This window comes from Leptodactylus fuscus, chromosome 2 (assembly GCF_031893055.1).
Source record: "Leptodactylus fuscus isolate aLepFus1 chromosome 2, aLepFus1.hap2, whole genome shotgun sequence".
Taxonomy (NCBI): domain Eukaryota; kingdom Metazoa; phylum Chordata; class Amphibia; order Anura; family Leptodactylidae; genus Leptodactylus; species Leptodactylus fuscus.
The window spans coordinates 23,189,466-23,215,023 of record NC_134266.1 but is presented as its reverse complement, the minus strand read 5'-3'; the positions used below and the strand labels follow the sequence as shown (position 1 = coordinate 23,215,023).

The 25,558-nt window shown below is 42.7% G+C and overlaps 1 protein-coding gene across 3 annotated transcripts in view; it reads right to left on the bottom strand.

Moving 5' to 3' along the window:
• The window catches only part of ITSN1 (intersectin 1), an 87,636-nt gene that overhangs the window by 8,297 nt on the left and 53,781 nt on the right, over positions 1-25,558 (bottom strand). For 2 of the 3 annotated variants that reach the window (XM_075263429.1, XM_075263430.1), the window contains exons 24-36: positions 23,966-24,132; positions 23,272-23,317; positions 22,823-22,944; positions 22,535-22,652; positions 21,985-22,176; positions 10,981-11,102; positions 9,335-9,441; positions 8,372-8,555; positions 8,116-8,214; positions 6,843-7,010; positions 6,286-6,498; positions 4,938-5,059; positions 1,251-1,333 (exon numbers count right to left, since the gene is read on the bottom strand). In XM_075263429.1, the coding sequence (XP_075119530.1) occupies positions 1,251-1,333; positions 4,938-5,059; positions 6,286-6,498; positions 6,843-7,010; positions 8,116-8,214; positions 8,372-8,555; positions 9,335-9,441; positions 10,981-11,102; positions 21,985-22,176; positions 22,535-22,652; positions 22,823-22,944; positions 23,272-23,317; positions 23,966-24,132 (1,743 nt within the window). Of the gene's footprint in view, positions 1-1,250; positions 1,334-4,937; positions 5,060-6,285; positions 6,499-6,842; positions 7,011-8,115; positions 8,215-8,371; positions 8,556-9,334; positions 9,442-10,980; positions 11,103-15,472; positions 17,229-21,984; positions 22,177-22,534; positions 22,653-22,822; positions 22,945-23,271; positions 23,318-23,965; positions 24,133-25,558 lie in introns of those variants that run through there. The other variant, XM_075263431.1, reaches the window with a different exon arrangement.

The following is a 25,558-nucleotide window of genomic DNA, read 5'->3' as shown; positions in this document are numbered from 1 at the left end:
ATGTCACAGTACAGAGATAATACACACAGTGATGTCACAGTACAGGGATAATACACACAGTGATGTCACAGTACAGGGATAATACACACAGTGATGTCACAGTACAGAGATAATACACACAGTGATGTCACAGTACAGGATAATACACACAGTGATGTCACAGTACGGGGATAATACACACAGTGATGTCACAGTACAGGATAATACACACAGTGATGTCACAGTACAGGGATAATATACACAGTGATGTCACAGTACAGGATAATACACACAGTGATGTCACAGTACAGGGATAATACACACAGTGATGTCACAGTACGGGGATAATACACACAGTGATGTCACAGTACAGGATAATACACACAGTGATGTCACAGTACAGGGATAATATACACAGTGATGTCACAGTACAGGATAATACACACAGTGATGTCACAGTACAGGGATAATACACACAGTGATGTCACAGTACAGAGATAATACACACAGTGATGTCACAGTACAGGGATAATACACACAGTGATGTCACAGTACAGGGATAATACACACAGTGATGTCACAGTACAGAGATAATACACACAGTGATGTCACAGTACAGAGATAATACACACAGTGATGTCACAGTACAGGGATAATACACACAGTGATGTCACAGTACAGGGATAATACACACAGTGATGTCACAGTACAGAGATAATACACACAGTGATGTCACAGTACAGAGATAATACACACAGTGATGTCACAGTACAGAGATAATACACACAGTGATGTCACAGTACAGGGATAATACACACAAATAATGTAATATATGCTGTCACAGAACCAGGTTGAGGTGAAATAACAGTTCAGTGACAGCCTTTCCTCTGTATATCTTCCTTAGATCAGGGCTGTGCAGATATATAGTCCAAGTAATCCCAATCAGTGCTGTACAGCTATGATAGTAATATGGCCGTTTATGTAATCCTCACAATCAGATCTCATTCACATTGTGGGAACTTTTGAAGATACGGAGCATTTATTGTCTGATAATCATTATTTTTGTTGATACATTTGAGGTGCGGCCTATTATGCAGCCCCCAATCCAAAGCCAGAGGTGGACACAGCAGGAAGTAGACACACAAGTCCTTCCATTATACCTGCCATTCCCTGTAAATCCACTCCTGGCTACAGTCCCAAAAATATGCATCAAAAACTGGAACCCACAAAACCTGCACTTCGGTAGATTAAAGGAAATGTGGAAGTTTTACCTAAATATGCCTTCTCCCTTTTCTTCTTTTCGGTTTCTATGTACAACTCTGACGCAGCTTTTATCTTCTGTACCCACGCTGTCCTAGAGAGAGAAAAATCAGCCGCCATTTAGACACAGGATCCACACATAGCTGCTTATATGGCGTAATAATGGAGCATCCCTATTTATCCCCTACTAAGCCACAAAAACAGCCAATCTACAAAAACAATCTTTGCTATGCTGTCTCCCAACCTACTATTCTACTCTACGGAAGTTACGAATACAGTATAGCGCCACCATGGTGGTCAGGACTAAGGACTAACCTATCTATCTGCAGGGCTGGGGTGATATGCTGGTTCTGATGACTGTAACCTATCTATCTGCAGGGCTGAGGTGATAAGCTGGGGTCTGGTGACAGTAACCAATCTATCTGCAGGGCTGGGGTGATATGCTGGTTCTGGTGACACTAACCTATCTATCTGCAGGGCTGGGGTGATATGCTGGTTCTGGTGACACTAACCTATCTATCTGCAGGGCTGGGGTGATATGCTGGTTCTGGTGACAGTAACCTATCTATCTGCAGGACTGGGGTGATATGCTGGGTCTGGTGACACTAACCTATCTATCTGCAGGGCTGGGGTGATATGCTGGGTCTGGTGACACTAACCTCTCTATCTGCAGGGCTGGGGTGATATGCTGGTTCTGGTAACACTAACCTATCTATCTGCAGGGCTGGGGTGATATGCTGGGTCTGGTGACACTAACCTATCTATCTGCAGGGCTGGGGTGATATGCTGGTTCTGGTGACACTAACCTATCTATCTGCAGGGCTGGGGTGATATGCTGGTTCTGGTGGCAGTAACCTATCTATCTGCAGGACTGGGGTGATATACTGGGTCTGGTGACACTAACCTATCTATCTGCAGGACTGGGGTGATATACTGGGTCTGGTGACACTAACCTATCTATCTGCAGGGCTGGGGTGATATGCTGGGTCTGGTGACACTAACCTATCTATCTGCAGGGCTGGGGTGATATGCTGGTTCTGGTGACAGTAACCTATCTATCTGCAGGGCTAGGGTGATATGCTGGGTCTGGTGACACTAACCTATCTATCTGCAGGGCTGGGTGATATGCTGGGTCTGGTGACACTAACCTATCTATCTGCAGGGCTGGGGTGATATGCTGGTTCTGGTGACACTAACCTATCTATCTGCAGGGCTGGGGTGATATGCTGGGTCTGGTGACAGTAACCTATCTATCTGCAGGGCTGGGGTGATATGCTGGGTCTGGTGACAGTAACCTATCTATCTGCAGGGCTGGGTGATATGCTGGCTCTGGAGACACTAACCTATCTATCTGCAGGGCTGGAGTGATATGCTGGTTCTGGTGACACTAACCTATCTATCTGCAGGGCTGGGGTGATATGCTGGGTCTGGTGACACTAACCTCTCTATCTGCAGGGCTGGGGTGATATGCTGGTTCTGGTAACACTAACCTATCTATCTGCAGGGCTGGGGTGATATGCTGGGTCTGGTGACACTAACCTATCTATCTGCAGGGCTGGGGTGATATGCTGGTTCTGGTGACACTAACCTATCTATCTGCAGGGCTGGGGTGATATGCTGGTTCTGGTGGCAGTAACCTATCTATCTGCAGGACTGGGGTGATATGCTGGGTCTGGTGACACTAACCTATCTATCTGCAGGACTGGGGTGATATACTGGGTCTGGTGACACTAACCTATCTATCTGCAGGGCTGGGGTGATATGCTGGGTCTGGTGACACTAACCTATCTATCTGCAGGGCTGGGGTGATATGCTGGTTCTGGTGACAGTAACCTATCTATCTGCAGGGCTAGGGTGATATGCTGGGTCTGGTGACACTAACCTATCTATCTGCAGGGCTGGGTGATATGCTGGGTCTGGTGACACTAACCTATCTATCTGCAGGGCTGGGGTGATATGCTGGTTCTGGTGACACTAACCTATCTATCTGCAGGGCTGGGGTGATATGCTGGGTCTGGTGACAGTAACCTATCTATCTGCAGGGCTGGGGTGATATGCTGGTTCTGGTGACACTAACCTATCTATCTGCAGGGCTGGGTGATATGCTGGGTCTGGTGACACTAACCTATCTATCTGCAGGGCTGGGGTGATATGCTGGTTCTGGTGACACTAACCTATCTATCTGCAGGGCTGGGGTGATATGCTGGGTCTGGTGACAGTAACCTATCTATCTGCAGGGCTGGGGTGATATGCTGGGTCTGGTGACAGTAACCTATCTATCTGCAGGGCTGGGTGATATGCTGGCTCTGGAGACACTAACCTATCTATCTGCAGGGCTGGAGTGATATGCTGGTTCTGGTGACACTAACCTATCTATCTGCAGGGCTGGGGTGATATGCTGGGTCTGGTGACACTAACCTATCTATCTGCAGGGCTGGGTGATATGCTGGTTCTGGTGACACTAACCTATCTATCTGCAGGGCTGGGGTGATATGCTGGTTCTGGTGGCAGTAACCTATCTATCTGCAGGACTGGGGTGATATGCTGGGTCTGGTGACACTAACCTATCTATCTGCAGGACTGGGGTGATATACTGGGTCTGGTGACACTAACCTATCTATCTGCAGGGCTGGGGTGATATGCTGGGTCTGGTGACACTAACCTATCTATCTGCAGGGCTGGGGTGATATGCTGGTTCTGGTGACAGTAACCTATCTATCTGCAGGGCTAGGGTGATATGCTGGGTCTGGTGACACTAACCTATCTATCTGCAGGGCTGGGTGATATGCTGGGTCTGGTGACACTAACCTATCTATCTGCAGGGCTGGGGTGATATGCTGGTTCTGGTGACACTAACCTATCTATCTGCAGGGCTGGGGTGATATGCTGGGTCTGGTGACAGTAACCTATCTATCTGCAGGGCTGGGGTGATATGCTGGTTCTGGTGACACTAACCTATCTATCTGCAGGGCTGGGTGATATGCTGGGTCTGGTGACACTAACCTATCTATCTGCAGGGCTGGGGTGATATGCTGGTTCTGGTGACACTAACCTATCTATCTGCAGGGCTGGGGTGATATGCTGGGTCTGGTGACAGTAACCTATCTATCTGCAGGGCTGGGGTGATATGCTGGGTCTGGTGACAGTAACCTATCTATCTGCAGGGCTGGGTGATATGCTGGCTCTGGAGACACTAACCTATCTATCTGCAGGGCTGGAGTGATATGCTGGTTCTGGTGACACTAACCTATCTATCTGCAGGGCTGGGGTGATATGCTGGGTCTGGTGACACTAACCTATCTATCTGCAGGGCTGGGTGATATGCTGGTTCTGGTGACACTAACCTATCTATCTGCAGGGCTGGGGTGATATGCTGGGTTCTAGTGCCACACTCCCGAGTACATAGTACCCCCCCTGACCAAGGAAAGGGGTCTTACACTGTATACCTGACCACTACACCTAATGCAGTTCATCTAATTTTTACATACATTTCTCTTTTTTAGAATAGCCCCCTACCCATTTACTATTTCCTGGTATATGTAGCCAGTTTGCGCTCCAATTTGAAGGAATTGCTTTGTGTACAATGTCATCTCCTTGTAAATTGGATCAGCCAGGGTTTGTATGTTGGATCAGCAGTGAGATCACAATGATCGGAGTAGTAGTCCCTCTCTGCACATTCTCGTACGTGGCCTTCTTACCTCTCATTTATACTCTCTGCCCGGAGTGTGTAAACACGATCAATGTGAGAAATGTGGAAGATTGGCTCATCCCCTGAGGGGTCCGTGGGCAGCTTCACCAGTACTTCATTCAGAAATATCGGCTGTAGGAGGAGGATTATATTAGAACCAATGTATATTTGTGGTCTCCTATGTAGATTGACGTGTCTTCCTGTAGGTAGTCTGATCCAGCAGTCATACCTTATATCTGTCCTATTCCTTGCTAACTTATTATATGTTAAAAAGGAAGAAGACTACAGTAACAGACTACACAGGGTTCAATTGTAGTCTGTCTCCATGGAGACACAGACTTCCACAGGAGCTGTCTACACAAAACGGTAGGATATTTTTGATTAATTTGGAAAGCTGCTTAAAGGGATTCTACCATTATAAATCAAATTCTTTGTAGATCACACGTAGGAATAGTCTTAAGAAAGGCTATTCTTCTCCTACCTTTAGATGTCTTCTCCTTGCCGCCGTTCGGTAGAAATCCGGGTATTAGTCAGTATGCAAATGAGTTCTCTTGCAGCACTGGGGGCGGTCCTCAGTACTCAAACAGCACTGGGGGCATCCAGCGCCGCCTCCATCTTCTTCAGGAACAGCCTCTTCACATGTCTTATTCCGGTGCTGGCTTCAAACTTCTAGGCCTCGGGCAGAGCCAACTGCGCACGCCCACAGGCCACAAGAAAATGGCCGCTTACTTACTGTGTAAGCGGCCATTTTTATTGTGGCAGCGGGCATGCGCAGTCGGCTCTGCCCGAGGCCTAGAAGTTTGAACCCAGCGGCGGAAGAAGACGCACAGAGAGGCCGTTTCTGAAGAAGATGGCGGCGGCGCTGGAGATTTCTCTCGCAGTATTGGGGACCACCCCCAGTGCTGCGAGATAACTCATTTGCATACCAACGAAAAACAGGATTTCTACCGAACGGCAGCATGGAGAAGGCATCTAAAGGTAGGCGAAGATTAGCCTTTCTTAAGGCTATTCCTACGTGTGATCTACAAATAATTTGATTTTCATGGTAGAATCCCTTTAAATTTTTTTACTTTAGATGGACTAGAACAATAACAGTATTGGTTGCTGTAGCATGGTCATGTGACTGATGGACATGATGTCACTTCCTGAGAAGAAAGCAGCCATGTTTTATAATCCTGGATATCCCCATTTAAACTTCCATTGGCTAGACTCCAGATTTTTGCTCAGTACAGGCTGGATGATGAGGATAGCCATACACATATTTACACTAGTTATGGGCTGGTGGACCTTTGCGTTGTCTACTATCCATCAAATGTAAGCACGGGGACAAGACCCTCTACCCATTATTCCTCACTCACCGTCTTGTACATCTTGTACTGGAGGTTGGACTTGGGGCTGAACACTTTGTCAGTACCGGAGGACCCCAAGGGTTTTATGACCTGGGTCAGCAGCAGGAAGTCATTGAACAGGAACCCATACAGCTCCTTGTTACTCTTCGCCTTGTAGAGTTTCCCGCTGTGCAGGAACTTTCGCGGCCCCAAGCAGTTGGTCACAGAGTTGAAGACTAGTTGCTGTAAGGGGACAAAATAGGAGCAGGAAGTCAATGGCCGAAAATGACAATGTGATTATAGATGAAGGTTGGACCTAGGAATTGTGTCCTCTGGTACGTCCAAGGAACCAAAGCCTGACATTACTAGTGCAATAGAAAGAATAGTGTTAGGAAAAAATGGTAACTTGCTGCAACAGAAACCATCTGCCCTATCTATAGAGGAAACCAAAGGGACAGAGCCCTAATCCCGATTCTTTAGATTCCAGAGAGCTTACACAGATAGACCTTCTTCCGTTTCATTTCTAGGGGTAAAATAAGCTTATATATGTGTATGTGATAAAATAATATATACATGCCGGTATCTACCTCCGACAGACCCTCGCACTGCACGTGTGCCTGAATCCACTCCAAACGGTCAGAGTTTTCCTTCTCCCGGACGCCCTCGTTGACCTGAGAACAAAGCTCCTCGGCCTTCTCCAGGGCATGCTTCAGGTGACTGTGATCCGGGTGATTTTCAGGAGTATTTTCTAGAATCTAAATATTAATAATACAGAAAAGGTTACGTTAAAACAAGTGAAAGGGGTTCATCGTTGTAGCTTTCAGATAGGGCTGAGCGATTACTGCTCCCCACGGATACTTGTCAGGGCAGTTTGGACACTAAATCACCAAAAGGTCCTTGTAGACTGGGGGTTTAGTGTCCCAAATTGTCCAGTTTGAAATACATCCATGCCCGCATTTAAAATAAGCAAGCCTTAATACTTACCTAGGCCTAGTCTCATCGGACTCCTCTCTGGTGCTCCCAGCTATGCTTAACTACTAAAATAAGTAGCGGGGCCCTGTCTGCTCTTTTCCAAGTGGAACTAAGTGCAGGTGTTCTTGACCCACATCTTGCTGCCGGCCATTTTTACACACACTACTAAGCTTACTTTGAGTGGCCGCCTGCTAGTCACATTGATTCTTACTGTCAATCACTGTATGAGCGGGATAATCAAGAATCTGTCAATCTCTGTGTGTGGGTGGAGTAATCAGGACTCTCACTGTGTGTGGGCGGAGTAATCAGGACTCTCACTGTGTGTGGGCGGGGTAATCAGGACTCTCACTGTGTGTGGGCGGGGTAATCAGGACTCTCACTGTGTGTGGGCGGGGTAATCAGGACTCTCACTGTGTGTGGGCGGGGTAATCAGGACTCTCACTGTGTGTGGGTGGGGTAATCAGGACTGTCACTGTGTATAGGCGGGGTAATCAGGACTCTCACTGTGTGTGGGCGGGGTAATCAGCACTCTCACTGTATGTGGGCGGGGAAATCAGGACTCTCACTCTGTGTGGGCGGGGTAATTAGGACTCTCACAGTCTATCCTAGGAGTCCTGTAAGGATTCACTCTGCTTTTAACATATAAATCCTGCTCCAAATCATCCAAACCAATATATTACAGAGCTTAGTTTGTCTTCTCTCTCATATCCTGCTCTACGATGACATGCCACACCAGTATATACCCTAACAGGTCCACATTAAGTCTATACAGTCCTGTTGGACCATCATAGTTCATTTGTCAGTAGATCCTAGCAGCCATATTACTTCTACATGCCCAAATAGTACAAACCCAACAGGAATGTTCTGTTCTCACTCCATATTACTCACATTTTTGATGATGAGGGGATATCTTGTGACTCGTTGCATAGGTTTGAGAATGAAGCTGGACAGCGGCATACCTTTACATCGAGGATCCATAGCTAATCTCTGAGGAGACAAGAAAACACCCATTAAATACCTGTATATTATAGGGAACATAGGGCAGGCATGTCTCTATATTTGCTCTTAGTCTCCTCTCTGCTTGAATTGGCTGATAACAGAGAACAGTAAATCGCTCAGTACTGGCACAGAAGACAGCACTCACTTTGACAAACTCCTTGAACTCAGGCACTTCATCGGTTTTCTGCTGAATGAGGGCAGCACCGTTAAGTTGGCAGCTACAGAAGCGGATGTAGGGCTGCATGTGCGGTAGTTGGGCGGTCAAGATGTCACCGATCATCTTCACAGGCATCTTCTCGCCGGACATCTTTTTCCGAACGCGTAATGCCCTAAGAAGAGAGGAGGAAAGGTCACGCTTAAAGTAACGGCATAAATAATGGCTGGAACGGATAAGTTATTATTAATATCAGAAGCTTATCATAATGAGATATCAGAGGATCTCCTGAATAGGATTGCTCTGGAGTTTCCATAGTAACATTAACATATTGACAAGTCATGTGACAGATTTATAAGAGTGGAGGTCACATGACTGGTTACTCTAGTGATGCTACCATGGTAACCCCAGAGCAAGCACAATATTTACATTAATATAGTAATTAGGAAATGGGGAAAGAGAGAAAATAACGCACCAAGGCCTTGTGCACACTAACATTTGCATGAGCTGGGTCCTTGTTTGAATAGGACCTGTCTTGAGTTTTTCCCCCTGATAATACCTGGATGTGTGTATGGGGCCATAGAAATAATCGGGTCAGTGTCCTGAAAAACAAGGCCAACACACTGACAATTTGCACGGTCTTGTGTATGAGGCCTAAGGCCTGCATTGGAGTTTCCGTCAGAACTGTACGGGATATGTAACAGGAAGAGAGAATGAGAGCGGGGGAGAAGGTGACTTCAAATGGTTATATCCCAGGTATTATAAACCATAGAAACTTGTTTTTGGTGTCATATGAAAGGGGGAAATCTCATTTTTTTATATGATACTAAGGCTCCAGTTCTGTGAAAAGTGCAGGATTTCACAGAAAGGAGACAACATTTACTAATGACTCAAAAGCTGTCAGAAAATCAAAAATTGTCAAAAAGATTAGTGAAGCTTTAAAAAAAACCTTACTTCAGTAGCTTAATATTGCACATGATTAATTCCTTCCAGTTGACAAATATCATTGCCACTTCCTTTTCTGTCAGTAGCTCGGACTCCAGTAATGGCTTCTGGAAGGTCTGCGGGACATAAAAAGACGGTAATATTTGGTATGGCAACGCATCGGGTGTATGGGATAGAGATATCCTCACTAGATACAGTTTCATGTCTGACATGGCAATGACACCAATTTTCTAGTGAGCTTGTGCTTAGAAAAACAGGGCTGCTTTTTTTTTTTTTTTTCTTCAGAAACAGCGCCAAACCTGTCCCTAGGTTGTGTCAGGTATTGCAGCTCAGTCCCATTGACAAGAAAGAAGAAGATCTGCAATGCTGTGCACAACTAGTGAACAGTTATGGCACTATTTTTTGGAAGAAATAAGTCAGATTCTTCTACTCAAAATGGGCATCTGCACTAGCATGACCATATGACCCACCGAACACCTACTTTAAGCTCTTGTATTGGCTGTATGTACGGCCCGAATGCAGATGATCTGAAAGGAAGAAACCTACTGAGTTCAGTTCAGCTGAACCATGGCCAGGCTGCTAAATATGGCTGATAAGTAAACTGTTTTTCCTGGCCTGGACCTGGAAACAACTCTTACAGGGAGTGTGTCACCAGAACTCAGCCCGCATAGATAGGTTAAGGTCACCTGAATCAAATGGTGTCTCCCCTTGTGAAATGCTGTCTTGGTGCTCTAAAGATATCTCAGCAACAGAGTCAGCGATTCACAAGGGGATAAGATCATTGGATTCATGTGACCCTAACCTATCTATCTGGAGGGCTGGGGTAATATGCTGGATCTGGTGACACTAACCTATCTATCTGCAGGACTGGGGTGATATGCTGGTTCTGGTGACACTAACCTATCTATCTGCAGGGCTGGGGTGATATGCTGGGATCTGGTGACCCTAACCTATCTGCAAGGCTGGGGTGATATGCTGGATCTGGTGACCCTAACCTATCTATCTGCAGGGCTGGGGTGATATGCTGGTTCTGGTGACAGTAACCTATCTATCTGCAGGGCTGGGGTGATATACTGGTTCTGGTGACACTAACCTATCTATCTGCAGGGCTGGGGTGATATGCTGGTTCTGGTGACAGTAACCTATCTATCTGCAGGGCTGGGGTGATATGCTGGTTCTGGTGACACTAACCTATCTATCTGCAGGGCTGGGGTGATATGCTGGATCTGGTGACCCTAACCTATCTATCTGCAGGGCTGGGGTGATATGCTGGTTCTGGTGACAGTAACCTATCTATCTGCAGGGCTGGGGTGATATGCTGGTTCTGGTGACACTAACCTATCTATCTGCAGGGCTGGGGTGATATGCTGGTTCTGGTGACACTAACCTATCTATCTGCAGGGCTGGGGTGATATGCTGGGTCTGGTGATACTCCCTTTAAAATGACCAACATCATTCCCCATACCTGCTTTGATATGAAGGATATGAGGCCTGAAGAATATGGTAACGTCAGGAATGGGAATAGTGACAAAAGTAGTAAACATATAGGAAAATCCTTTAAGACACCATACCAAAATTGGTGCTCTTCTCAAAGGTGGGATTTTGGAAAACTTAATCATATTAATTTTTTTTTTTTTACCTCCTGATGGTCTCACCTCTGTGACCAGCTGAAGATCATTCACATAGTTCTCCTCGGTCACTATGAGCTCATGGATATAGCCCTGTCGCTTCCTTTCTACGGGGCTCAACATATCTAGAAGATGTAAATCTGCACACCCTGAAATGCAAAGAGAGGAGGGGGGAAAAAAAGGCTCAACAGTGTGTGTTCCTCATACCGGCAGAATATCATGGGCCATGTCTTCAGGTGGGCGAAAACATGATTAGCTGGAGCACATAGCAAATGAGGCAATTGGTGCACAGGGGACGGGCCTTCAGCCTCTGGAGAAAGTTTCAGTCGAAGATGGACTAAAAAGATGATCCAAGTTAGTGGGACGGCCTTTTCTATAACCATGGACCCCTCGCAAGACAAAAACCACCCAAATCCACCAAATTCTGCAAAAATGATTGACTATCTTGCACAATGGGAGATTTTAGGGTAAAGAAGGTTAAGGCACGTTGACTCCCATCATTTATTCACGTGGAATAGGAAGAGGTTCAACAGATGTCAACCAAAAGTTGACAACACTTATTAACCCCCAACCCCTCCTCCCACCTGCACACTTGGCTCAGGCAAACGTACATGGGGGAAGAGGCCATTGAGGCAGTGACTTGTCTCTCCTGACAAGAAAAGGACTGGGTGTAAGAAGTCAACATGCCTGATCCTTCTGTTCCCGACATCATCGGTCAAGATCGACTCAGGCCCCACACGTAGTCAGCCAGTCCTGATGACAAAACCAACACCGGGGGATATATAGACGACAAAGATAACAATTCAGCACTTCTTATGGTGGAGCAGTTTGTGGCTCTCCGTGGACTTACCTGTACACCGTATTACCCTGCATAGAACATTGAACATGGCCATAAACTCCACGGTCATCATCTACTTAGATGGGCCAGACATCTGTTGGCAAATGTTTAGACACAAAATATTTGCCTCCATACAAGAGATTATGTCTATGGTTGTACTTGGAAAATAGGGAAATAGAAGGTACGATCGTAGAATTTACCGATCCAGACCATGACCAGACCATTGAATAATGGAGAGGATTTTTAATGGTGGAAACACGTGAAATAACTTCTAGGCACCTCATCTATTTGGTTCATGGACCAGTCCATTCAGATCATTGCAGTAACTTGTCTGTCTAGAGAGATTAGGCCAGTTCTTCACGGCAGAGTCGGGCCAGGAAACTCAATGTGTGTTGGCCGATTTATTGGCCCGATCCCAGCCCAGTTGACCCGACAGCCTGGATTCTGTTCAATTGACCTGCGTTCAGGATGTCAAATCTGGCCAACACATACAGCAAGAACTGTTTATCAATCCACCGTTGTGGGAGAACCAGATTACACGAACAGTCTTATGGTGTCAGGAGAACTGAAAGCCAAAATGTAGACAAATGATTTACAAATTGTTTCCACTTTGTCTTGAGGTTGAAAAAAAGGAGTTAAAAAAAAAATCTGGGAAGGAATTTTTGAATTTTCTGTTCTCCCCCCAAAAAATTAATAAAAGACTTCCATTATACTGTATGTATCCCAAAATGGTGTCCTATCAGAAAATTAATAACCGCCAGTATGGCTACTTTCACATCTGCATTTCAAGATCGCGCTGCGGTCTATAAACAGCTCCAATAGCCATGTAGCGAAAAAATGCAACCAAAAAATGGAAGGTTCAAGACTCAAGGGGAAAATACCGTATATACTCGAGTATAAGCAGACCCGAATATAAGCCGAGGCCCCTAATTTTAACACAAAAAACTGGGAAAACTTATTGACTCGAGTATAAGTCGAGGGGGGGAAATGCAGCAGCTACTGGAAAATTTCAAAAATTAAAATTGTCAGAGTTTTTGGGTGCAGTAGATGCTGGGGAAGGGGAGGGGTGTGTTTTGGTTGTCTGTCTGCCCCTTCCCTGAGCTTGAGGACTGGGTTTTTCCCCCCACTTGGAATTCAGCCTGGCTGTATATAGGGGATCTGCACTGCTCCTATTAACCCCTTCCCGATGGAACAGGAGCACTGCAGATCCCCTATATTCAGTAGATCAGGCACTCTCAGACACAGGGATACCTAATGTGTTTGTGTGTCACAGTCATTATCTACTTTTATATGTATTCTAGGGAAAGGAGGGATTTGCAACTTATTTTTTTTTAAAGCTTCTTTTTTCCCCCCACTATTTTATGGGAGATTCTATACATTACTATTGTGGCTGCTCATAGACACCCCCCTCCCCCTATAAAAAAAAAATATAAAATTAAAAAAGAACTGTGCTGAAAAATTTTGCTTATACTCGAGTATATACGGCAATAGAATAGTTAAAATTATTAACAACAATAATAGTAATAATAATTAAAAAAACAAAAAAAAAAAAAACAACTAAAAATCACTCCTCCCTTATTTGAAATAATAAAAAACAAACACCCGGTCTACAAACATATTAAAATATTTTTCCGATATACGGTAAACACAGTAGCAGGAAAAAAATAAATAAATAAATAAATAGAGCTAAAATACTGTTTTTTTTACCCCTCTAAAATTTTTATAAAAAGTGATGAAAACCTCAAATATTTCCCAAAATGGTATAAACTAAAAAGTACATCTGGCCCAACAAATAAACTGCAAGGGTTTCGGTTTTTGCATCTTAGGCTGGTCTTACACGGTCGTAATGTAAGTCCGCAATTGAGGGTTTTCAATTGCGGATACATTACACTCATTGCGGCCTCTTACACCACCGGATATTTTATCCGTGGTGTGGCAGGGCCGCAACCGTGGTCCGCAAATCATACAACATGTCTGAAATGGCTGTGAATTACGGCACTGCACGGACTCGCCCATAGAACTCTATGGGCGAGTGCGGCAGGACACGGACGTCTGCAGAGTCTATGTACTAGTGTTGCTGATTGGCAACTTGTGGACTGTACATTCAATACGGTCATGTAAGAGCAGCCTTAGTAATGTACCGTATTTTTCGGACTATAAGACGCACCTAGGTTTTAGAAGAGGAAAATAGGGAGAAAAAAATTTTTGAAGCAAAAAAATGGTAAAATATTTAATATATGGGAGTTGTAGTTTTGCAACAGCTGCAAGGCCACATTGACAGGTGACCCTGCAGCTGTACAGAGATCCATAGAGCGTTTTTTTTTTTTGTGGGGTCAGATGTACTTTTTAGTTATACTATTTTGGGGAATGTCTATTACTTAGATCACCTTTTATTTAAAGCAGAGGCAAAACGGTGGCAAAAAAAAAACATGGCGGTTTGAAAAATATCAGTAGCCCGGGCATTCTCGGACACAGGGATTGCTAAAGTGTATGTGTTTCACAGTAATTTTCTACTTTTATATGTATTCTAGGAAAAGGAGGGATTTAGAAGTTTATTTAAAGCTTTTTTTTTTTCTTCACCATTTTATTGCCCCAATAGAAGTGTATTGCTGTCTATGGGAGATTCTCTACATTACGATTACGGCTGGTCATAGACCAACCACAATAGTAATATAGCTATGACAGGCCTGAGAGCCTTCAGTTGGCTCCCGGCTGTCACCAGAACAGGTCGGCTCCTGCGACCTCGCCACGCAGGAGCCGGCCTGCAACTTTAAAGGTATGGAGATGTATTCTACACTTTGCGGGGAAGGGGGGGTTAAGTTTTAATGCCCGCAATTAGAATGCATTCTAACTGCGGGCATTAGCTTTGGGCCTCCTTGTATAGCAGAGACCCCGTTGTTATGGCGAAGCAGAGGGGCCGCCATTATTCTTACAGACCTGGCATCCCAGCAATAGAACGGCAGATGCCAGGAAGGGGGTTTTAGACGCCGGCACAGGTGCTGGGGCCTGCAGCATTACCACGCTCCTGTCGCTGCAGGAAGCCAGCAGCGACAGGAACATGGTGATAGTCTGAATTCCACATTCGGACTACAAGACGCACCTTCATTCCTCCCCCCCCAGATTTTGGGGAAAAAAAGTGCATCTTATAGTCCGAAAAATACGGTAGTTATAGCTCTATATAGATACAGCGTAAAAAAATAAAACAACAAAAAACCCGAAACCCTTGCAGTTTTCACTTTGATTTTTTTTTTCCCCCCCAAAGTTTTCAAAGTGAACACTGCAGGGGTTTCAGTTTTTTGTGTTTTTTTTCCATATTATTTATGCAAAAAAAAAAAATATCTTTCATAGATTTTAAACATATAATCTATGAAAGGTCATCTTAATTTTTCAAAAATATTGGGTATTTAATTTTAGAGATGAGTAAGTACTAATGGAAACGGCCGTTTCGAATAGCATGCACCCGTAGGAATGAATGGAAGCGGCCGGCACGCAGACTTTGCCAGCCGCTTAACCCCCTGCGTGCCAGCTGCGTCCATTCATTCCTATGGGTGCGTGCTATTCAAATAGTACTCGCTCATCTCTAGTTTTTGTCGGCTTTTTGAACATTTTTCACCCTCCTGTATAACAAACCAAACCAATGAAACACAAGGACAAGACACACATGAAGATTTTAGCTTTTATAAGAAGGATTTAATTCTCTATACATGTAGTTGATTGTAAAGGCTGTTATTACAGTTGTTAAAGCTGTAGGTTTTTATATATTTATATATCTTACATTCATATCCATGACAATACTGAACATGTGGGGTGAACACCAAGCTCTGGTTGGCTCAATGGTTTTGTATTGGGGGGGGTGACACTTGGAGAATAAGTAGTATAGTGAAAAGTGGGAGGGGGACACAGAAAAAAAAAAGAAAAAAAACCCCAAAAACATCACAGCCATGGGTACAAATGTTCCATTTTGCCCATTTTTTGCCCCCCATATCCTTTCTCTACGCAAGGCAGTAAAAGTGGACGCTAGGGTTCCCAAATAAACAGTCAATGAGGTGTACGGCACAATAAGACGGCGTCTAAAAAACATGACACAAATTCCACAGTCTAGATAAAATGATAATAATAATAAAAAAAAATTATGTAAACATTGCAATTAATTCCAGGTTATAATAGTGTGTACATTCTCTGTCCTGATCGAAACAAGGAACAGCTAAGAAGCCCCGTCACTGACCGAGAGGGGGAGGGAGAGGAAAATGGACGCCCTTCTCTTGACCACAAAAAACGTTGGATAGAGACAAAAAACACTGGTACGTATAATACAATGAGCAGAAAATCCCCGACAAATGGATTTATATATATAAAATAAAAAATAATAATATAATAATAATAACATATACATAAAACATTACAAGTCAGGGATGTGTGCAAAACTGAAGAGCGCCAAGAACAAGCCCGGGCCGGCCTGTTTAAAGGATGGAAAACCATTGCACCAGAAAAATACAAATTAAAAAAGTTTTGCGGTAAATTTAAAAAAACAAAAAAAACAAACACAAATTTTGTAGTATATCCCTACGAGAGATGAGCAATCAGCCGATCCGAACAGCACGCTCCATAGAAATGAATGGAAGCACCTGGTACTTCCGCTTTGACGGCGGCCGGCCGCTTAACCCCCCCCCGCGTGCCGGCTACGTCTATTCATTTCTATGCGAGCGTGCTGTTCGGATCGGCTGATCCCAACAGTACTCGCTCATCTCTAATCCCTACGAAATAACGAGGAGCACTGATCTAGTTGTAACCTTAAAAAGCCTGAAATAAATGAATCTAAAACAGTGGACGCATCAAATAAAAAACTAAAAAATATGTAATATATATATATTAAAAAAAAAAAACCAAATAAAAAACATTTCATATTTATGGACACAGTAATAACAGTACATGCAGCATTCCTTGATAGTGGGTCTTTTTGCAAATCAAAAGTGATCAAAAGGTAACCATGTGGTGACGGACTTCCCCTCGAATGGTCGAACGAGTGTCGTAGAACGTCAAACTGAAAAGGACGTCGTCGAAAATGTAATGAAAAAAAAAAAAAAAAATGTTTTAAAAAATTTTTATATTAAAAAATGGAGAAAGCCGCAAAAGGACCCACTATCCTCTGTACTCTTTGAGTGTCAATTTTATTTACTGAGTTGTTTTTTTATTTTATTTTTGTTTTTTTTTAGCTTCAGGATCTGCGGATACAACGTAATGGTCAACATGCATCTAAATGGAAAATGAGGTAAAATTCTGTGCAGCGGTCGTCTAGTCAGAAGGCAGATGATGATCATGCTGGAAGTCACATGATCAAGGCTGCATCTCCCATCATCCCTCTGGGCAGTGATATGGGGATAGTGGGTCTCTTTGAGGACTTTCAAGCCTGAGTAGGGGGATGGACAACATATGATTCCTAGAAAAAGGAGGAAAACAACACATAAGCAAACCAAAAAAAAAAAAAAAAAAAATCTAAAAAAAACGAAAAACACTGTACACTACAATAATGACTGCATGGTGCAAAAGAAATTGAAACAAAGAGGCCGCATGCTACACACACAGGGAATGATGTATGAGAACAGGACTACAAAGGAAACTCAGCCATCTGTCAAGGGACTAAAAGGGGTTTTCTGAAAATTTAAAAAAACAAAAACCATTTCATGCTGTGAAAATAAACTTGCTGAACTTTAGATCCCTAAATCACTGTTGTTCTCTGGTTCCCCTGCCAAAGACTGCTGCAGTGACACGTCATCCAGAGTGACATCACTACAACGGTCCGTGGCATGACCCGCCCATTTATGTGATGTCATCAGGCAGATATGCAAATAGAAAAGAAACACGGGACTCAAATCGTGAGGGAATGCTGAGCAATTCTTGTGCAAGGTTAGAGAATTTTTCCCATCTATTTTCTTGAGCGATTCATCGCGGTTTTCAAGATTTCTGCCTGCGGACATCGAGCGCGAGCCTTTTATTGTACTTCTACGGGGGGGACAAATTGGTTCTGGTCAGGTGAAGGACACAGGGGCCCGGTCACAGGACCAGGACTGATTGGTATTAACCAGATATCAAGTAGAGATCTTAAAAACGGCAAGAAACGGATATGGAGCGAATTGTGAAAAATGTAATTATTTATTTTCTGAAAATGGAACATCACTTCATAGTTTGTTTGTTTTTTTTTTTTTTTTTTTTTTTGGGGGGGGGGGGTACATTAAGAAAAATGCACCAAAAACACATAAAAATGTGTGCATTGTGTACAATCTATTACATTTGGCTTTGGTGGTGGTGTTCTATGATTTAACACATGCACTTTTTGGAGTTTAGAGAAAACCCTATAGGAATAAATAAAACCCCCAAAACACTACGGCCGCAGCATGCTGCATTTTGTAAAACCACCAGGGATCCCCTCAAAAAATCATCACAGTGTATTTAGTATTTCACTATAGATTTTACTGTAATATCTGGCCACGGTTTTCTTTACAATGTTTGCAATGGAGGGGGCGAAGGGGAGAAGGTGCAAAGGTACCATGGGGGTTACTTTTATTTTATATATAGGCCACACATACTAAATTAGCATTGGCTAAACCTGCAAATTTGAGGAGCACCAGCTGACCTTCTACCCTAATCTATCTATCTGTCTATCTATCTATCTATCTATCTCCTATCTATCTATCTGTCTATCTATCTGTCTATCTATCTATCTATCTATCTATCTATCTCTCCTATCGATCTATCTCCTATCGATCTATCTCTCTCATATCTATCTATCTATCTATCTATCTCCTATCTATCTATCTATCTCCTATCTATCTCTCCTATCGATCTATCTCTCTCATATCTATCTATCTATCTATCTCCTATCTATCTATCTATCTATCTATCTATCTATCTATCTCCTATCTATCTCTCCTATCGATCTATCTCTCTCATATCTATCTATCTATCTATCTATCTATCTATCTATCTCCTATCTATCTATCTATCTCCTATCTATCTATCTATCTATCTATCTATCTATCTGTCTCCTATCTATCTATCTATCTATCTATCTATCTATCTATCTATCTATCTATCTCCTATCTATCTATCTATCTATCTCCTATCTATCTATCTATCTCCTATCTATCTATCTATCTATCTCCTATCTATCTATCTATCTATCTATCTATCTATCTATCTATCTATCTATCTATCTCCTATCTATCTATCTCCTATCTATCTATCTATCTCCTATCTATCTATCTCCTATCTATCTATCTATCTATCTATCTATCTATCTATCTATCTATCTATCTATCTCCTATCTATCTATCTATCTATCTCCTATCTATCTATCTATCTATCTATCTATCTATCTCCTATCTATCTATCTATCTATCTCCTATCTATCTATCTATCTATCTATCTATCTATCTATCTATCTCCTATCTATCTATCTATCTATCTCCTATCTATCTATCTATCTATCTATCTATCTATCTATCTATCTCCTATCTATCTATCTCCTATCTATCTATCTATCTCCTATCTATCTATCTATCTATCTATCTATCTATCTCCTATCTATCTATCTATCTATCTATCTCCTATCGATCTATCTCTCTCATATCTATCTATCTATCTATCTCCTATCTATCTATCTATCTATCTATCTATCTCCTATCTATCTATCTATCTATCTATCTATCTCCTATCTATCTATCTATCTATCTATCTATCTATCTATCTATCTCCTATCTATCTATCTATCTATCTCCTATCTATCTATCTCCTATCTATCTATCTATCTATCTATCTCCTATCTATCTATCTATCTATCTATCTATCTATCTATCTATCTATCTATCTCCTATCTATCTATCTCCTATCTATCTATCTATCTATCTATCTATCTATCTCCTATCGATCTATCTCTCTCATATCTATCTATCTATCTATCTATCTATCTATCTATCTATCTATCTCCTATCTATCTATCTATCTATCTATCTATCTATCTCCTATCTATCTCCTATCTATCTATCTATCTATCTATCTATCTATCTATCTGTCTCCTATCTATCTATCTATCTATCTATCTATCTCCTATCTATCTATCTATCTATCTATCTATCTCCTATCTATCTATCTATCTATCTATCTCCTATCTATCTATCTATCTATCTATCTATCTATCTATCTATCTATCTATCTATCTCCTATCTATCTATCTATCTATCTATCTATCTATCTATCTCCTATCTATCTATCTATCTATCTATCTATCTCCTATCTATCTATCTATCTCCTATCTATCTATCTATCTATCTATCTATCTATCTATCTATCTCCTATCTATCTATCTATCTCCTATCTATCTATCTCCTATCTATCTCCTATCTATCTCCTATCTATCTCCTATCTATCTCCTATCTATCTCCTATCTATCTATCTATCTATCTATCTATCTATCTATCTATCTATCTATCTATCTATCTCCTATCTATCTCCTATCTATCTATCTATCTATCTATCTATCTATCTCCTATCTATCTATCTATCTATCTATCTATCTATCTATCCATCCATCTCCTATCTATCTATCTATCTATCTATCTCCTATCTATCTCCTATCTATCTATCTATCTATCTATCTATCTATCTATCTATCTATCTATCTATCTATCTATCTATCTGATACAACAACTTTATGGCTGACATCTATTACAGACCACCTGTCGTATCCATGTCGGTCTTATAACTGTAGATGGCACGTGACTATAGGACCAGACTACACAGTGTTAGCTTGTAGTCTGTAACCATGGAGACACATAGATTGTGTATACAACGGCTATGCAGGACTGAGACTTCAATCCAGAGCACTCACAGCGTTGCGTTACTTCACATGCCCTCCCCTCTATTAAACCTCATCTGTGTGTGTAATAAGGCCAAACATATTCTCTGTATTATATGACTACCTAGCCACGGAGTCAGACCATGTAGGGTTACGTTGGGTCATTTTTATTTCCTAAAGAATCAGAATAGTCTGAAAGAATGTAAGTTTCCGCTATTCACCGGTCTGATTACTAGTGAATTCCACTCCACCTCTTCCCTGGCGTCCCCCCCGGTCCCCAATTTCTCGTCTGTCTCAGCACAGACATGTGACCCCTCACCCAATCAATAGATGGGGCGGGTCGCTGTGGTGGCCACCGATCGGGTCAGCGACCACGTTCCCTGTGTCGGGAGCGATCAGGAAGTAAGAGACCGGTATGAAACATGGGAAGTGAGAGAAGACAAGCCACAGGGAATCAGTGAGGTGCATAGGAAGACTTTTACCTTCTTCAGGCCACTTTGACAAAAAAGCAAGTCTTACAAAATGTAAGGGGTTTCCTAGGATTACTAGACTGATGGCCTGTAGCCTTAGGATCATGTTTAGATGATTGGAGGTCCAATAACTGACACCACCGATGATCAGGTGACACAGTGACATTTGTTTACCGGACACAGCTCTGGACATCTGCTAGTGGCTGTGCCCGGTACTGCAGCTCAGTCCCACGACCTCTTCAGTCAGCTGATTGACAGGCTTGTCAGCAGTTGGACCTTCCATGATTATTATTGTGCTAAGGATAGACCATCCATCTCTGTAGTCCCTGTAATCCCCTTATATCAGGTAATGGGGTCACACCAAGAGGAAAGAGAACCTGCTGCAAGATGGAAAATGAAACCCTCTTTTAGGCTCACGATAACACTTCCAATTCATTTTGGGTCTTTCTTCCTAGTCCTTTAAAAGGCACCAACACTCAATTTCTAATTTACATCCTATCCCAATTTTGCCTCCGCAGAGATACTGAAGGGCAACTCCGATTTATGGGACAAATTGTAAAATTAAGATAGAATTTTTTGACGAATAAGTCAAGATATTGACCTTGGGTTTTCCTCCAGTATTCCCACGTAAAAGAATGATCACATGATGTAACGTGCAAAGCAAAAAGATGGTACAAAAGAACAGGGACCATTTTGACAGGTTTATAGCACAAGTCCCTGAGATGTATTTGGCAGGAGATTTTCAGGGGTATAAGGCAGCAGTGGGCAAAGCTTTGATGTCTGCAAAGAGCCGCAGAATCACAGCAATGCTGCATGTCATTGACAAGAGGCAAGATTTATGGAAGAATCCCACCCCTCCCATGTCTACTTACATTGTTGGCTGGGGTCCATGTCTGTGGTCAGCTTGACGTAGTTGGAAGGGAAGAGACCCACATGGCCGTTCAGCTCTCCTTTCCACCAGTCGGGATCCTCTTTGTTCAGCACATTGATGACTTGACCTTTGGAGAAAGCCAGCTCGTCGTCGTTCTGTGCGATGTAATCGTACATCCCGATAACCTGGCATGCTGAGAATAAGGGCACATCAATCCACTGTCTTACCACACCGGCCAGCAAACAGTAACTTAAAGGGGTTGTCTGCTTTAGAATAATTAGCATATTCAAATACGCTATTCAGGGACATAATATCATAGGATATCCATTTAGGACCCGCCATTATCCACCAGTGTGAGGGTTGAGTATTTTTTGTTCTGGAGGACTCGGCACGTACATATTAATTTGAATGAGAACTTGTAATACTTAAATGGTCCAGTGGGGGTGCTGTGGGAATATTGTACACTTGTATACAGTCACAGTTGCTTTCTAAAAAAAACATGAGGTGTCTGGGAAAAATGAACAATTTGAGGATTATGGTACCATACTTACTGGGTGGTAACACTGCTGGCTTAGGCGGTTCTGTTGGGGTACTTTTATTTGTACCAGGGCTCAGAAGTTTGACGTAGTTGGCAGGGAACCATCCAATCTGCCTCTTCTTCCCACGGGCCTGTAGAGAGAGGACACAAGAAACCAAGCGTTATCTATGTACAGGTCACCTAGGACAGACAAGTGTTTTCCAACCCCTATCTTACAATGCTCTATTCCAATAGCCCACGTGGACACTAAAAGCAAGACCCCCCCGCCCCTCAAATCCAGAATTCATAACAGCCTTCTTACCTGCAGTTCACCTTCCCACCAACCTCCGGGGTTCTTTTTCCGGATAAGAATCAGCTGCCCGGGCGCCAATGTCAGCTGTTCAGGCCCAGTAGCTGCATAAGGGGCAATGACTTGGGCAATTTCTTCCAAAACAGAAGAGGGACAGATGTATGGTCACATTTCAAAAACATTCAGCAAAGGCTCAAAATGAGGTCCCATTCAATGAATGGGGCTGAGCTGGGATAGCAAGCACAGCCACTATGTAATGTATGGCACTGTGCTTGGTAAGTAGTGACCGATCAATAAAGTCTCCGACAACCCCTTTAACTTCTAATAAAGAATATTTCATGCTGGGGTGAGTGGGGCTTTAGGCCCCCTCTGTCTGTCTATGTACAATGTAATATATGTATATATAATATATTGTGGCCATTACTCAGGTCCTCCGTGTTGTCCAGCACTTCACTACGCACCTGGTTTCTTCCCGAGGCTTCCCGTTTTCCCTGCTGTCGCCATCCCCTTTAAATAAAAGCAAAAGCGTATGAGGCTAAAAGTGAGAACAGACAAGTCTTTATACAGCCACATGTATGAGGGCGATATCTCCAGTCAACAATAGATATGTATCCACATGGAAACAGACCTAGCTTAAAGGGGTTGTCCAGTTATGGATGCTTATCCCAACTGCAACTACTTCACTGCGTATCTGGATACACCCCGGAACAAATGTGACAGCTTAGTAATGTATGGGCCATAGTACACAAGATTATTGGATAGCAGGATATGGCAATATAGCTCCACCCTTCCTAATAACCACACCATCTAAGTCACACACTCCAAAGTGAACATACGGGCGCTAGAACTGTAACCAATGAAGTAGTATCTTAGCTCCATACACATAAAATGTACATGGTGCGCAACTCTTACAAGAATCTAGGGCGTCTCTGCCATTTTGCAGGAGCCTCCAAGATGTTTCAAGAGTAGGACTGTGACTTAGTTCATTCAGTGAGCAGGATTTAGCTGCAGTGCCAGGTACAGACACAGCTGTGTGTATAATTATATATATATATATATATATATATCCACACACACACACCTATCTACAATATGCCAAGTAGTATACAGACTGTGCAGACCGTTCGTACACAGAACAAGGAGAAGTAATTTTACCTCTGAATCTTTGAGCCGAACATAGTTGGAAGGGAAGACTCCGGTTTTGTCCCCTACAGTCCCCGTCCACCAGTCGCCATCTTTCTTAATGACTACAATCATATCCCCCTGCTGGAAGGTCAGGTCACCTTGTTCGTTACTCTCATATGTGTACATGGCTATATATTCTAGAAACAAGAGACAAGACAATATGTAAGAAGAATATTCCACAGTGTATAAGCGTACAATACAGGAATAATCTGCACAGTGACAGTACAGGATAATACACACAGTGATGTCACAGTACAGGGATAATACACACAGTGATGTCACAGTACAGGGATAATACACACAGTGATGTCACAGTACAGGGATAATACACACAGTGATGTCACAGTACAGGGATAATACACACAGTGATGTCACAGTACAGGGATAATACACACAGTGATGTCACAGTACAGGGATAATACACACAGTGATGTCACAGTACAGGGATAATACACACAGTGATGTCACAGTACAGGGATAATACACACAGTGATGTCACAGTACAGAGATAATACACAGGGATGTCACAGTACAGGGATAATACACACAGTGATGTCACAGTACAGAGATAATACAGTGATGTCACAGTACAGGGATAATACACACAGTGATGTCACAGTACAGGGATAATACACACAGTGATGTCACAGTACAGAGATAATACAGTGATGTCACAGTACAGAGATAATACACACAGTGATGTCACAGTACAGGATAATACACACAGTGATGTCACAGTACAGGATAATACACACAGTGATGTCACAGTACAGAGATAATACACACAGTGATGTCACAGTACAGAGATAATACACACAGTGATGTCACAGTACAGGATAATACACACAGTGATGTCACAGTACAGGGATAATACACACAGTGATGTCACAGTACAGGATAATACACACAGTGATGTCACAGTACAGAGATAATACACACAGTGATGTCACAGTACAGAGATAATACACACAGTGATGTCACAGTACAGGATAATACACACAGTGATGTCACAGTACAGGATAATACACACAGTGATGTCACAGTACAGAGATAATACACACAGTGATGTGACAGTACAGAGATAATACACACAGTGATGTCACAGTACAGGGATAATACACACAGTGATGTCACAGTACAGAGATAATACACACAGTGATGTGACAGTACAGGATAATACACACAGTGATGTCACAGTATAGGGATAATACACACAGTGATGTCACAGTACAGGATAATACACACAGTGATGTCACAGTACAGAGATAATACACACAGTGATGTCACAGTACAGAGATAATACACACAGTGATGTCACAGTACAGAGATAATACACACAGTGATGTCACAGTACAGGATAATACACACAGTGATGTCACAGTACAGGATAATACACACAGTGATGTCACAGTACAGGGATAATACACACAGTGATGTCACAGTACAGAGATAATACACAGTGATGTCACAGTACAGAGATAATACACACAGTGATGTCACAGTACAGAGATAATACACACAGTGATGTCACAGTACAGAGATAATACACACAGTGATGTCACA